Here is a 16717-nt window from a genome sequence, read left to right on the forward strand (position 1 = left end):
ACTTTGAGTGCTCTATCGAATCAATCATATACCATCTCCTTGGTCTGGGTCACTTCTCATTGCTCTATACCGGGCAATGAAAAAGCGGACTCGCTCGCCAAGGTGGGTGCTATGGAAGGCGACACTTATGACAGACAAATCGCCTTCGACGATTTTTTTACAATTGCTCGTCAGCACGTTTTGATCAGCTGGCAACAAAAATGGGATGCAGGAGACATGGGTAGGTGGTTACATTCCATTCTCCCGCAGGTATCGAAGAAACCGTGATTTAAGGGTTTTGACATAAGTCGAGAATTTATCAAGGTAATGTGTCGCCTTATGTCCAATCACTATTCCCTAGGCTCACATTTTTATCGAATAGAGTTCACAGAGAGCAATCGCTGCAGCTGTGGTGCGAGCTATCAAGACGCCAACCACGTGGTATGGGATTGCCCCGAACACTTCTTCTTCTTGGCATTACGTCCCTATGTGCATCCCTCAGGGCCCAAGGGAAACCAGAAAAGGAAGACATTAGAGATGTTCTGGGTAAGCTTGATCTTGGTTATATGAAGCTCGTTTTCGATTTTTTGAAGCATGCTGGAATATCTGTTTGACTCCATCATTGTTTAGGTATGCTGATCATATTTATTTGTCTTTTTCCACCTCGTCCGCCTCAAAAAAATGTTTGTATCGTTGAAGCAACAGGAATATTTGTTATTTACATCATCCATTACTCCTACCTACTTGTCGATTGTCCACCTCGTAACATCCCCTTCCTCCCGAAAACTAGTTTCCTTGTATCGTAACAATTGATCATCTTGTTCACCATTCGTTGCTGAGCAGCTACAACTACATTAACAGAATGCTGCTGAACAGCTAAACGCCAACGAAAAATACCTCAAATCCAATCCCATCCACTATGTTTTTGTAACCCTGAACCACGGCCAAACCGCGAATACTTCGGTTCTCCAAACTAACATATACAGTTAAATCTCCCTTACTTGATATTGAAGGGACCATCGAGTTAGGGAGGTATCGAGTTACAGAACACATAACCAATGCAACTGCGATCCAAGGGACCATCGAGGTAGCTATGAAAACCAACTTTTACTATGGTTCTCTAACTCGATATCGAGATACGGAATATCGAGTAAGGGAGAATTGACTGTATGTCTATAGACTACTAAGTTACAAAGATAATATTGTAAACAATCATACAATGAATTCGGCTTCGTAATGCCAATGGCGCATGAGCCTTAAATAATAGAGCTTAGTGACATTTGAACACACGTAGACTAGCATACGCTCGTCATACACAGTTTGTTTTTGTTTTCCTCAAAGGAACTTGCACACGCTTTCCAGACTCATCAAAATATATATGGAAATATTTGACAAATTTATACCCGGATTCTGGGTGTTTTTCGAGGCAGAGTGCATATTGTTTTCCTCTAAGGTTCACAACTACATCTACACTAGGGCACCCATACCATTGGGCGTGATAACCACTATTGTTCGGAATATCGGAACAAGCCTGTACCGCCGAGCTTACCGATTCCCCTGTTGAATCTACAACGAGTTGCGACCGACGACGAGACAATCGACGTGCGTCAAACGATCCGTCAGCAAGGCTACCTATACACCCTTGATAGGCAAAAACTGATACGACGTTTAGAAAGCTAGAATTGATTAGTCACGTTTTTGTGAATATTACTACTTTATTGAACTTTATTTAAGTATAATTCCCTATATTTCAATGCTCATTTGTATTTCTTCATTGTTATGATGGTTTAATGTAAGTTTTCATGCAACATATACTGAATTTCGTGAATTTAATTATGAATTTGTTATCCTACCTAAACATTTATAATTTGATAACCTAGATTGAACCTATTCACACTGATAATTGTAAAACGGTGGAGATTTCGTAAAACTAAGATCCTTAAAAACAAAGTAAGTTAATACAACATATATAATCAAAATGATCCACTGATCTTACGTGTTCCTCAATCTATAAAAGTAATTTAGACGACCTATCAACCAGTGTTGGGAGTTAACTCTTGGCTGCCTGAGGAAACAAGAAGAAAAACTTGTTGTAAGTTTATAGAAATTAAGTGATTGATTAAATTATCTAAAATAAATCTAATTACAGCTTCAAGCTGTCAACAACAAGACTGCTCTGAGGACGGTTTGTAGTTCTATCCGAACATTCTTGAAGAACAACTCTCGGATAACCTCGAAATGCCGGAGGAAAACGAAACACCGGGAAGCGGCGATCGCAACTGTACGCTTTGCGAGGATCACGATAGCGTAGACGACATGGTCCAATGTGACAACTGCGACCTCTGGACTCACTATAGTTGTGCGGGCGTCACCGAAGCCGTGAAGGAGTCACAGTGGGTGTGCCCGAAGTGTACGAACACTCTGCAGGTGCCGAAGAACACCAAGAAGGTTACCTCCAAGAAGACTGGTAAGAAGGGTAGCAATAAGAGCGATACCGGATCCGATTCCGGAAAAGTAGATGCTATTGTAGCTAGTTTTGAGGAGTCACTGGCGCAGTTGCAACAAGAAAGAAGTGCGAAAACAAAACATCTCGACGAGGAAAAGGTTCTGCATGAAAAGCGTTTGCAGATGGAGCGGGAAATTCTGGAGCGAAAGCGCTTGCAGAAGAGGCAAATGATGGAGAAAGAGCTGGCACAGGAACAAGAAATCCTGGAACAACAGCTACGAGATGAGCAAGAATTTCTTCAACGCCGCCAGGATCTTCGCAACCGGTTTCAACAACTCAAGCTGGACCTCTCTCAGCGTTACGAGGAAACCCGACGACTCAGATGATGATGAAGACGGAGCGAATGGAGCGGAAAAAGCTAAAAGTTGGTTGCAAACAACCAAAGAAGATCCCCGAGGAGCATATCCGAAGAAAGGCGGACCGCATGAAACAGGTTTCCAAAGCTCACAAGTGAGCCAGTTAGCTGGTACCAGGAAGCAAAGCCAACACCTGGAATTCCCAGGACCCACGATGCAGAACGAGCCGGGGTTGAAACATGCTGGCAGCTTCGTCGAACGTTCGCTGCCGAACCAATTTCAAGGCATCACGATGCCAAATGAGCCGGGGTCGAAACAAGCTGCAAGTTTCGGCGAGCGTTCGCAGCCGGAACAATTTCCAGGACCCACGATGCTAAACGAGCCGTGGATGAAGCAAGCTCCCAACTTCATTGAACATCCACTGCCAAATCAATTGGCAGCAGATAATGCATCACGGGAATGGCGTGAACTACTGCAACGATCGGACCTGACCGCAGAAGAAGAAGACGTCATCAGAAACATTATGAGCCGCAGAAGACCAGGAGGTAATGTTCAAGGCAGCTTTGCAAATCGAGGACCTACGCCGGAACAGTTGGCGGCTAGACAAGCTGTATCCAAGCATCTACCTGTATTTCGTGGGGAACCGGAGGTTTGGCCGCTTTTTCATAAGCTGTTACGAGTATACCACGGCAGCGTGCGGCTTTACGAACACGGACAATTTAAAAAGGCTACAAGACAGTCTACAGGGACTTGCGAAGGAAGCAGTGCAGAGTCGCCTCCTGATACCTGATTCAGTTCCAGAAGTAATAGAGGATCTGCGAAAACTCTTTGGTAACCCAGAAAAGTTACTGAAAACTCTGGTAACGAAAGTGCGACAGGCGCAAGCTCCACGAATGGATCGACTTGAGACGTTTCTGTACTTCGGGAATCACAGTCAAACAGCTGTGTGACCATCTCGAGGCAGCCGGTTTGCACGATCACTTGAGTAATCCAATGCTCGTGCAGGAGCTCGTTAATAAGTTACCACCAGAATATAAATTAGACTGGGTCCGGTTCAAACGCGGTAAGCTAGGAACACCGTTGAGGAACTTTACCGATTTCATCAACGAGATAGTGTCGGAGGTGTCGGAGGTAGCCGACTTCACAGGAGCGGAACAAGGAGTGACTGGACAACCGTGGAAGAATAAGCCGAAGAAGAAGGAGTTTGTTAATACGCACAATACTGCGAGCCGGTCTGGTGGATCGTATTCGGAAACGCTACCGAAACCGAGAAAGCCGTGCGTCGTCTGTAAGCGAAACGACCACAAGGTGCGATATTGCGATGACTTTGCCAAGCTAAGCATCGTTGAACGCTTGAAAATCGTCGACAAATTCAAACTTTGCCAGTTGTGTCTAAATGACCATGGTAAAGCGCAATGCACATTTAAAGGCCGCTGTAATGTGGAAAGTTGTAACAAACTGCACCATTCTCTACTACATCGCGCGGTAGAAAGCATCCAACTTTCTGTAGTTCAAAGCAATACGCATTTCCAGTCGTTTCGGTCGGTGATATTTCGTATCGTTCCTATTACGCTATACTGCAAAGGTCGTGCTGTACAAACATCAGCATTCCTCGACGAAGGCGCGTCAAAAACACTGGTCGAAGACTCGATCGCCGATAAACTGAATGCAGACGGTATTCCAGAGCCGTTGGAAGTCATTTGGACAGCAAATATGAAGCGGTACGAAGAAGGGTCACGGAGAATCGATCTTCAAATCTCAGGGCGCGAATCTTCGAAACGGTACGAGCTGAAGGAGGCACGCACTGTGAATGAATTAGTGCTGCCAACACAGGAAGTAAACTTCAAGGAGATGGTCGACCGATATCGTCATCTAGACGGACTACCAATTACCGATAACGGCGTGGAAATTCCCCGCATATTGATCGGCTTAGATAATCTGCATCTTTTCGCCCCTCTAGAATCCAAGGTTGGAGACATCGGCGAACCCATAGCAGTTCGTTCACTACTGGGGTGGTGCATTTACGGCCCAAATCAACAGCGGAGTTCACCGAGAGCGTACGTGCACTACCACTCGATAGAGCCAATAACAAATCAACACCTGCACGATCTGCTTAGAGCGCATTACACCCTGGAGGATCCGTATGAGCAAACCGAGCAATACCAGAAACTGAAGAAAGTCGTGCGAGCCAGAACCATCTTGGAAAAAACGACTAAACGCGTTGGAGACCGATTTGAAACGGGGTTGATATGGAAACACGACAACGTAACTTTTCCAGACAGCTACCGATGGCGTTGAAACGGATGATGGCACTCCGAGCGAAGACTCTCCAAGGAACCTAGACTCCAAATTGAAGTTCATCAACAGATCAATGCATACATTCAAAAGGGGTACGCACACCTTGCAACTAAAGATGAATTGGATGGTGTGTGCAGCTCTAATATTTGGTACCTTCCGCTAAATGTGGTTCTTAACCCGAAAAAGCCAAATAAAGTGCGCCTGGTATGGGATGCCGCAGCGACTGTTGGAGGTGTTCCTTAAATTCCAATCTATTGAAAGGCCCAGACCTCCTCACGTCTCTACCATCGATTATCAGCAAGTTTCGCGAACGACCGGTAGCAATTGGTGGCGATATACGCGAAATGTACCCACCAGTTGCGCATCAGGGACTTCAGATAAGCAAGCACAGCGCTTCTTATTTCGGTTCAATTCAACAGAACCACCTGGTATTTATATCATGGACGTAGCTACTTTTGGGGCTACATGCTCCCCATGTTCGGCACAATTTATTAAAACCGAAACGCTCTTTGAACACTCGGAACAGTACCCTGAAGCAGCATTGGCAATTGTGGATCGGACGTATGTGGACGACTATTTTGATTAGTCTTGACTCCGAAGAAAGAGGCCCTACGCCGGGCTAAGGAGGTGAAATTCATCAACGCCAAAGCGGGGTTTGAAGTCAGAAACTGGTCTTCAAATTCGTCGTTAGTACTTTGCGGACTGGGCGAAGAAAAATCAAGCGGATTGGTGCATTTTCATCAAGATAAAGCAACCGAGAACGAAAGAGTATTGCGGCATTATCTGGAATCCACGCTTGGACGTTCTGTCATTCGCTGTTCCATCTGGAGCGGAAATTTCGTTGGATCATTCTGGCAAGACTACAAAAAGAATCGTCCTTAGTTCGGTTATGTCCCTATTCGACCCGTTAGGTCTACTAGCGCCATTTACCACGCAGGGAAAAATGCTAATCCAAGATCTTTGGAGGTCCGGATGTGACTGGGATCAAGCCATTGACGACGATTCGTACAAAAAGTGGAGATCATGGGTAAGCGTTTTACCTAAAAATCGCTGACTTGGAAATCCCTCGCAGTTACTTTGGTATGGTGCAGTCAAAGGACTTCGGCCACATTCAACTGCCACATATTTACCGATGCTGGAGAAAATGCCTTCGGGTGTGCTGGATATCTACGGATTGTTGTCGATGGAGAAGTTAAGTGCTCTTTGGCAATGGCACGATCGAAAGTAGCTCTCTGAAACAACTTACGATCCCCCGCCTGGAACTGCAAGCGGCGGTATTAGGTTGCAAGAATGTCGCACCAAATCAAGCAAAATTTGTCGCTTCAACTACATCAACCTTTTTCTGGACTGATTCCCCGAACAGTTCTGTCCTGGATAGCTTCGGATCAGAAGCGTTATAAACAATTCGTTAGCTTTAGGATTGGAGAAATCTTAAGTCTGACGAAGTTGTCGGAGTGGAGATGGATACCTTCGAAGCTGAACATAGCGGATTGTCTGACGAAATGGAAGGGTGAATGGGATCTGGATCCGGAGTGGTTTAGTGGACCTGGCTTCCTGTATCAAATTCCAGAAATGTGGCCACGCCAGCAGCTGCCTCCGACGAATACAAGGATTGAATTACGAGCTGTGCACTTATTCCACGACGTAATATTGCCGGATAAGTTGATCGATGCTGCCAAGTTTTCCAAATGGAATGTTCTCGTCAGAACGTTAGCAAGCGTACTACGTTTTGTTTCAAATTGTCGGCGAAAATTGCGAGGAGAACCCATCGAAACACTCAAACCGACGGTGAACCAAAGATCAAAAATAGTAGTCGAGATGCGAGCGGCTCGAACACCACTCAAACAGAGCGAATATAAACGAGCTGAAACTTTACTGTTCAGATCAGCGCAGTACGACGCCTTTGGCGATGAAATAAAAACGCTTCTTAAAAATCAAGACCTTGAACCATCCAAGTGGATAAACCTGGAAAAAGGCAGCTCACTTTACAAGCTCACACCACTCTTAGACAGCGAAAAGGTATTAAGAATGGAAGGACGCTGTGATAAGGCTGAAAACCTGCCATTCGACATGCGGTTTCCTGTCATTCTTCCACGCGATGGACCAGTGACCGAACTTCTAGTACGCCACTATCACGAAACGTACGGTCACGCTTTCAGGGAAACTGTTAAAAATGAGATCAAACAGCGCTTTCTCATCATCAACGTGAACACAGTGGTGGCCAAAATCGAGCGAAGCTGTACTTGGTGCAAGGTGAACAAGAACTCGCCAAGAATTCCCAGGATGGCCTCCATTCCAGTACAACGCCTAACTCCCTACAAGCGACCCTTTACCTTTGTAGGGATTGACTACCTTGGGCCAGTAGATGTTTCAGTAGGCCGACGTGCTGAAAAAAGATGGATAGTATTATTCACTTGCCTGGTAGTTCGGGCTGTCCACCTCGAAGTGGCCTATAATCTTACCGCACAATCATGTACGATGGCGATTCGGCGCTTCATCTGTCGGCGGGGTCCCGCAGCGGAATACTTTTCCGACAACGGTACCAACCTTAAGGCTGCCAGTAAAGAATTCGTCGAAAAGCTACAAGAAATAGGAAGTGAATGTGCAGAGGAATTCACTACCGCACGAACGAAGTGGCACTTCAATCCACCTGCAACCCCACACATGGGGGGCATTTGGGAGAGGATGGTCAGGACTGTAAAAAACGTGATGGCTGTATTGAATGACGGACGAAGATTAACGGACGAACTGCTTCTGACCACCCTAGCTGAAACCGAAGATATGGTCAACAGTCGCCCTCTAGTTTACGCGCCGCAAGGTTCTCCGCAGGAATCACTCTCACCTAACCATTTCCTTCGGGGAATTGCAGCCAACGAACCGCATGAAGTACTGCCTCCGACCAACCCTGCCCTAGCTCTGCGTGATACATATCAACGTTCAGTAGAGTTGTCGAATAACCTGTGGGAACGCTGGCTGAAGGAGTATACACCAAGCTTAAATCATCGCAGAAAATGGTTCACTGAATCTTCGCCGCTGAGAAAAGGTGACCTTGTCTACGTGGTCGATGGAAATCGACGTAAAGCATGGATTAGAGGAGTAGTAGAAGAACCAATAGTTTCGGGTGATGGAAGGATCCGCCAAGCGGTCATTAGAACCAATTATGGACTTGTGAGGCGAGCGACTGCTAATCTGGCGGTACTAGAGATCGAGGGAAGTAACGCTGCTCCGGATGGCAATTCCGGAACAGGATTACGAGCCGGGGATATGTTCGGAATATCGGAACAAGCCTGTACCGCCGAGCTTACCGATTCCCCTGTTGAATCTACAACGAGTTGCGACCGACGACGAGACAATCGACGTGCGTCAAACGATCCGTCAGCAAGGCTACCTATACACCCTTGATAGGCAAAAACTGATACGACGTTTAGAAAGCTAGAATTGATTAGTCACGTTTTTGTGAATATTACTACTTTATTGAACTTTATTTAAGTATAATTCCCTATATTTCAATGCTCATTTGTATTTCTTCATTGTTATGATGGTTTAATGTAAGTTTTCATGCAACATATACTGAATTTCGTGAATTTAATTATGAATTTGTTATCCTACCTAAACATTTATAATTTGATAACCTAGATTGAACCTATTCACACTGATAATTGTAAAACGGTGGAGATTTCGTAAAACTAAGATCCTTAAAAACAAAGTAAGTTAATACAACATATATAATCAAAATGATCCACTGATCTTACGTGTTCCTCAATCTATAAAAGTAATTTAGACGACCTATCAACCAGTGTTGGGAGTTAACTCTTGGCTGCCTGAGGAAACAAGAAGAAAAACTTGTTGTAAGTTTATAGAAATTAAGTGATTGATTAAATTATCTAAAATAAATCTAATTACAGCTTCAAGCTGTCAACAACAAGACTGCTCTGAGGACGGTTTGTAGTTCTATCCGAACAACTATATACCACTAATAAACAAAATCTAGATCCGCATGGTTTACGATGTTTTACAATGTTTTTGAAGGAATATATAGTTTTCTAAAAAATTCCAATTTTCGAATCGATTTTTAACCGATCATCGATGCGATGCGGGTGAAACCAACACTCAATTTTTGTGAAATTATCTCATATAATCTAAAAAAATTAAATTTGTGTTCACTACACTTGAAATTGATAGAATCTAAAAACAGTAATTGCATAAATATTTAATATTTAATTATAAAGAACATTCTAACAGTCAAACAGCATCATACCTTCATAATGATATTTGTAAGAGGTTTTCGGGGCAATATGGGCAGTTTTTTTTAGAAATTTAGAGTTTAGAATACTGGCTTTAGACATGTCTAATGCTTCATTACCTCGCCAGCTTTAGGATTGCTTTCTATTTCTGGTGAAATTTTAAGAATTTATACGGTTTTAGAGATGGGCTTATTCCACCCCATTAGCGAAACTGTCCCGACTGCCTCTAATATTTTATTGGCAGAATTATATTGCACGTATTTTGTCAGTAATTGCGAAGCTAAAAAAACTAACCAATATATTGATATAAGAACGTTTTTAAAACGTTCCTTCGCGAAACAATCGGGATAAGATCCGCATGTCACCAGTTGGGAAACCCTGGCGTAACCAAACAAGTGGTTGACCGACTGTTCTTACCGGCGTTTAATTGCATACATATACCTACCTATACTCAACCGGCGAGATAACAAAAGCACATGGTCAAGTAAAACGATCACGTATGGGTTGCGGTTTTCATGTGTTCGGTAATTACTAATGATTTTATAGGGATTCCTTATCACTACCATACTGCCCATAAACACATGTCAGTCTCAAGTTTGCTTGGATTCCTATTCACATGGGACAACTATGCGTTTATGGGCAGCATAGACCTAACAACATGACAACGGAAAATAAAGTTCAACTGGGTGTTTGATTCGGTTGCCGTATTGCAATCTGTTGGGGATTGTTTGTAGAATTTCCTTTCTGCGATAACCAAAAATATCGAAGTCCGAAATTTTCTTCACATTACATTTCGGTCACCGCAAAATTTATAAAAGATGGTACAGATTGGAGGCGTGAGAAGTGAAACACAAAAACTCTCGAGTAGAACAGTCAAAGGATTGTTCTACCCACGATTCTAAAGGGTCTGTTCATTAACCCTTCTTCTTCTTCTTGGCATTACGTCCACAATTGGACAAAGCCTGCTTCTCAGCTTAGTGTTCTTATGAGCACTTCCACATTTATTAACTGAGAGCTTTCTTTGGCATTTTCGCATTCGTATATCGTGTGGCAGGTACGATGATACTTTATGTCCAGGGAAGACAACGAAATTTCCATTAAGAAAATATCCTGGACCAACGGAGATTTGAACCCAGACACATTCAGCATGGCTTTGCTTAGTAGCCGCGGCAAATTAAAGTGCTGTATATTTAGTTGGGTATATATTTTCATATGTTTCTAATATATTCATTAGGAACTGTTTTACTGTTTTCGGCAGCATCTGTTAACTAATCTAATCTAATCTGTGGCTAGAAATTATGAAAAAAAAATGCAGTGTATCTTATGTATCAGCACATTTTATTGCCGAATTCCATACAGTGTTACCGAGAAAACCCCCTTTGCCAAATTCACTAACAGAGATGTTCAAAAAATTCTATACTCTACATGTAAGGCTCAAGAATCCATCATCAGCAATCAGCAAAAAAAACTGTTTGTTGCTGTTGTTTGGTTTTGGATTTTTATTTCAAATTTAAAAAGTTCTTCATGAAAACCACGTTTTCTAAAGGTCGTAGACACAAAAGTCAATTTGGACAAATTGAGTTGTAAGATTGTGAAAAATAATAGAATCGTTCTGGTGGGCTTCGATCCCAAGACTCCCAATACGCTAGACTGGGCGCGTTAATCAACTACGCCACAGAACGGGTAACGATTCTGCAGCGCAATCGGCCAACCTGAGGCACGCTTAGGAGAGTCGAATTGGGCATCTCAGAGAGCCGAAGGAGGTGTAGGGTTATGAAGGAGAAAATGGGGTCGTGACGGACTTTGGTTTCAGTTGGTTAACGCGCCCAGTCTAGCGTATTGGGAGTCGTGGGATCGAAGCCCACCAGAACGATTCTATTATTTTTCACAATCTTACAACTCAATTTGTCCAAATTGACTTTTGTGTCTACGACCTTCAGGTATTTTCAAAAACACCGTCGGCTGGTTAAGCCGTAATAGACATGACAACCCTAGTTGAACAAGTTTTCTAGATAACAAGTACAAGTGCCTCGATTTTGAACGAAATAGAGCTTAGTGACATTTGAACACACGTAGACTAGCATACGCTCGTCATACACAGTTTGTTTTTGTTTTCCTCAAAGAAACTTGCACACACTTTCCAGACTCATCAAAATGCATATGGAAATATTACCCAATTTGATATATTTGCACCCGGTTTCTGGGTGTTTTTCTAGACTGAGTGCATATTGTTTTCTTCTAAGGTTCACAACTACATCTACACTAGGGCACTCCTACCATTGGGCGTGATAACCACTATACTGGTTTCGAAAATTTCTAAGACGATGACGGTTATTTTCCTCTTAAGGTGGAGATGAACCAAAGCCAAATCACACATTTTTGAAGAACCATATGAATTTAAGACCCAAAAAACAGATCACGCTGAAAATTTTATCGATTTATCACCACCACTAAATGGCCAAACGATCAATTTTTAAGCTTAAACAGATATATACGGTTCTCCAGATTTGTGCTCTTGAAGATTTGAGGTGTGTCTTAGATTCATTTTCATCTTGTGTGCTGTGAAAGTTTAATTCAAATCGTCCCAAAAATAACTAAGATAGGTATAGCATTTTAAAGTTAATCAATTTGTATAGAAAATCGAAAAAGTTGCACATGTCCCCTAAATCTAGGTATATCTGAATTTCACTAAATGGCTTTCGGATAAACAAACTACAGTTATAAACGCTTCAAGTGTCTCTCTTTGAGTGAGTATCATGTATAAAAATAAATAAGCATACTTTAAAAATTATAAAACAGCGAAAAGCTACAATAAGTTCCCTAGTTCGATTTACATAACATACAAGATGGACGATCCCTAAATATTGACCGCGAATCGTACCAACAAATAATTTACCCTTTTGCTCACGGTTTGCGCGATTTACATACTGTGCAATGGTCCGTATTGTATTTATCGGGCAAACAATTCTCGTGGAAATAATGCCGACAGTTGAACACTACTACATCGGTTTCGGTTCGTGGTGGATCTGTGTAGGAAGATATAAAATTATCAAAATAAGGTTTTCTAGAGAATAATATGAAGCTTACCTTTGACGATGATATCCCTTCGACATAAACCGCACGTATTGTCCCCAGTAACCGGAAGCGCTCCCTGTTGCACTTTGGCCAATCGTTCGTGCATGTTGAAGTAGTCAGTAACCAAAATCTGATTACAACCGTCCTGTATTGAAACCTGAAGACTGAACCCGCACAACATTTTTATGATGGAATTTTTCAACCCGGGAATTTCCTGGCCCTTCTTAATTTTATTCACCAGTATTTCAGGATTGATAAACCCAGCAATGCCATCCAGCAGCTTGGTCATTATGCATGGATTATCGACGGATTCGTTGATCAGATCTTTCCACAGATCCATATCGTCGTGCTCTTTGCAGAAATCTATCGCCATCTGAATATCCTTCAGTTTGTGAATGATGATCGATAGTGCTTCCCTCGTATTACCCATCCTCCCCAACAAGTAAACCATCTCCGGATAGAACAGCTTCTGCTTACAGATGTCGAACGCTTCCTGTATGGGGTAGTTGTTCGATCGTTTGAGAAACGTGAGCAATTTGCTGGGATCGTACTTTGCGTAGAGGGTGACTAGTTTCCAGTGGAATTTTCCGGAGTTGTCCGTCTTATCGTACGCATCCAAATATCGATACAGGTAGTCTTCGCGACTTTCCAACTCCTTGACCACATCTTCCGCGGGAATCTTGTCCTTCTCCATCAGCATGGCGATTGCTTTATCACTATCTAATTCGATTAATTGCACTATCGTGTCCTTGATGACCGAGTAGAGGTTGTGGTTTTTAATTAGCTCGAATACGTCCTTGTGTTGCAGTCTGTAAAAAAAATATATTGTGAAGTTTGTGAAAACTTAACACTGAAATAATTGGAACAGGCGTATATTTATCGGAAATTGCATATAATCTCTACTTCCTGCGTTAACACATATTTCAATAACATTTCAATACTTATCATCATTAAATCCGTTCAGATTTACAAGGCTTCAAATAAAAGTTGAAGTTCTTGGCCTATACTTTATGAGTGCTTTGCATATAACATTCACAAGGCTGGTCAATTTTGTCAGAATCGATACCATAATGTATTATCAACCAGCATTTCTGGATCATCATCAGAATTTCATTGTGATTTGAAATGAAGTTTATTATTGCAATTTTTTTCTGAAGGTAAGTAATTAATTAAAAAATTTAATACAAGGAATATTAGAACGATTTCCTTGTAGATTCAAGGTTTCCTGGTCAATAACGGGAAGATGCAAATCTAATTAAATAAAGGCAGATCATTTGTGTTGAAGCCAAAGGTAATGATGGCAGCCCTGCGTCATTCAGCATCGCGCGCCAATTGAGTGTAAAAGGGGCTGACTGAATGAAGCTCAAAAGTGAATGGAAAGAAGGAAATGAATAAAGCTCATTCAAGTGTTTTGCCTCGACCTGTAAAGACGTGTTTTACTGTTCTCTCTGCTAATTTACCCCTCCAATAGGTTATGGGCCTGTGAAGTAGCCATTTTGTTTTTGTGCAAAGTGAACACGTTCAGACAAGTCGTGGCGTGTTTGTTGGAATTTTTCCGGAAGTGTTAAATTCAACAAAAATGGAGAAAATTGGTATCGCGAAGTTAACGAACGATAATTACGATTCGTGGAAATTGGAAGTCGAGTTTTTGTTAGTGAGAGAAGGACTTTGGAAGTATGTCTCGCCGGGAGTGAAGCCGGAAGTGGCTGCTTCGGGTTCGAACGTCGCGGAACTGGCTGCCTGGGACGAGGGAGACCAGAGAGCGCGCGCGACGATCGGTTTATTGCTGACAAAAAGTCAACACGGGCATATCCGGAATACGAATTCCGCGAAAGCAGTGTGGGACAATTTGGAAAAGCAGCACAAGAAGAAGACGCTTACGACCAAAGTGCATTTGCTCAAGCGAATCTGCGACATGGAGTACCACGACGGGGACAACATCGAAGAACACCTGATGGAGTTTGAGGATTTGTTCGAGAAGCTGGCTAATGCTGGAACAAAACTAGACGAAGATCTCCAGGTGGTTTTAGTGTTTCGAAGTTTACCTGGTTCGTTCGATGCCTTGACGACGACGCTAGAGAACCGAGCCGATGATGAGCTAACGATGCATCTTGTGAAAGGGAAGATCATTAACGAAGTGCACAAGCGTCGTGATCCGTCGGTAGTGGATTCGGTTGTTCTCAAAGCGGAAGACAAGAAGAAAAACTCGGTGTGTTTTTTCTGCGAGAAGCCCGGTCATAAGAAAGCAAACTGCAGCTTGTGGCTGAGGCAGAAGAAAGAAGAAGGTGACAGTAGCTCAGCAGTGAGCAGGCACAGCGAAGTGAGAAAAGTGTCGAAAAAGCTCGCGAAGGCGAAGCTTGCGACGTCGCGATCGGAAGAATTTACTTTTCTTGCCAGAGAGTGCGTGACGAATGGTTGTGTCGTCAATTCCGATGTGAACGTAGAACCGAGAAATAGTGCGTTTGTTGCCAGTGAGTGCGCGGCAAAAGACTGGATCGTCGATTCCGGTGCGAGTTCGCATATGTGCGCAAATCGGAAGTTTTTCGTGTCGTTTAATGAACCGCGGATGGACACTCCAAAATCGGTTACGGTTGCCGACGGTAAACATGCAGCGGTGAAAGGCGTCGGATTGTGCCAGATTTTTTGCATCGGAGGTGGTGGCGCAGAAACGCGAATTTTGTTGAGTGAAGTGCTTTTCGTTCCTGATCTCGACATGAATCTCGTGTCCGTTGGCAGGCTCGTTCAGAAGGGAGCGAGCGTAATCTTCGACAAGAACGGATGTAGAATTGCGAACGGTGATAAGATTGCTGCTATTGCGCCGTCAAGCAAGGGTCTGTTCCATCTTCAAATGGTTGAACGTGCTAGTGCAGTTTCGGGTCAGTGTCATACGAAGAACTGCATACACGAGTGGCACAGGAAGCTGGGACATCGTGATACTCAAGCTATCCTGGATCTGGAGCGGAAAGCTTTGGCAACAGGCATCAAGGTACGTCACTGCTCTGTTAGTTATTCTTGTGAACCCTGTTTGGAGGGAAAGATGGCAAGGCGACCATTTCCTAAGAAAGTGAGGCGTAAGTCGAAAGCGGTGTTGGATTTGATCCACAGTGACTTGTGTGGGCCGATGAAAACGGCCACACCTGGAGGTCGTCGGTATTTTCTTTCGCTGATCGACGACTACAGCCGCTTTACCACTCTATACATTCTTAGGAAGAAGTCGGATACCGTGGACGTTATCCGAGATTTCGTACGTTTGATGAAAACGCAGTTTGGTAGACCCCCGAAGATCATCAGATCGGATCAAGGAGGAGAGTACCGCAGCGCAGAGTTGGTCAAGTTTCTCAAGCAGGAAGGAATTCAGCAGCAGTTTACGACAGCATACACGCCACAGCAGAACGGAGTTGCGGAGCGCAAAAATCGTTCGCTGGTAGAGATGGCACGGTGTATGATCATCGATTCTGGGTTGCATTATCGTTACTGGGCCGAGGCGGTTAACACGGCCAACCATCTGCAGAATATGTTGCCAACGAAACCGGTGCAGCAGACGCCTTACGAGATTTGGCACGGTACGAAGCCGGACATGAGCATGATCCAGATTTTTGGTTCGGAAGCTTATGTGCACACCCCGAAGGAAAAGCGGACGAACCTGCAATCGAAGGCGACAAAATTGACGTTTGTTGGGTACTCCCAGCAGCATAAAGCGTGGCGTTTCATCGACTTGAAGACAAACGAAATCGTTTTCAGTCGTGATGCTCGTTTCTTGCCGTCAAGTGATCGAGAGATTCCGGATGCAGTCGATGACGAAATTTTCGTGGTGCCTCCGGTGAAACCGTCCAGCAACATGGAGCATGAAGGGTCGGACGAGTCCGATGAAGATTCCGAAGATGAGCCGGACGCAGATAGTGACGATGAGGAAGAATTCCGTGGGTTCGAAGAAGAATCTTGCGACAATTTGGATCATGGTTTTGAAAATCCAGCAGATCGGAGTTTATATGAAGATGCCAATGGCAGTGTTGTCTCTCGACAGGACGACGAACTAGTTTCGATCCAGGGGGAGTCGACTTATTTGCAGGAGGAGCAATTCGCCGTTACACCTCGTCGGTCTGGAAGGTCAACGAAAGGTATTCCACCTGAACGTTACGTGGCGGATGGTAAACTGGCTCGGAGTCAGCAGTGTGAACCCCGAAGCTACCAAGAGGCAGTGAGTGATCCTGAGAATGGCCATTGGAAGGCCGCCATGAACGACGAGCTGAAGTCATTGCGGGAGTGCAAGGCCTGGGACTTGACGTCGTTGCCGCCAGGAAGCAAGACCATCGGATGCC

At 43.7% G+C, this 16717-nt stretch overlaps 1 protein-coding gene across 1 annotated transcript in view; it reads right to left on the reverse strand.

The window, feature by feature from the left end:
- The window catches only part of LOC5568842 (vacuolar protein sorting-associated protein 41 homolog), a 126619-nt gene that overhangs the window by 17712 nt on the left and 92190 nt on the right, over positions 1–16717 (reverse strand). The window contains exons 9-12 of the mRNA XM_021839598.1: positions 12411–13207; positions 12232–12349; positions 10114–10197; positions 9769–9854 (exon numbers count right to left, since the gene is read on the reverse strand). Coding sequence (XP_021695290.1) covers positions 9769–9854; positions 10114–10197; positions 12232–12349; positions 12411–13207 — 1085 coding nt within the window. The remainder of the gene's footprint in view (positions 1–9768; positions 9855–10113; positions 10198–12231; positions 12350–12410; positions 13208–16717) is intronic.

This window comes from Aedes aegypti, chromosome 2 (assembly GCF_002204515.2).
Source record: "Aedes aegypti strain LVP_AGWG chromosome 2, AaegL5.0 Primary Assembly, whole genome shotgun sequence".
Lineage (NCBI taxonomy): Eukaryota > Metazoa > Arthropoda > Insecta > Diptera > Culicidae > Aedes > Aedes aegypti.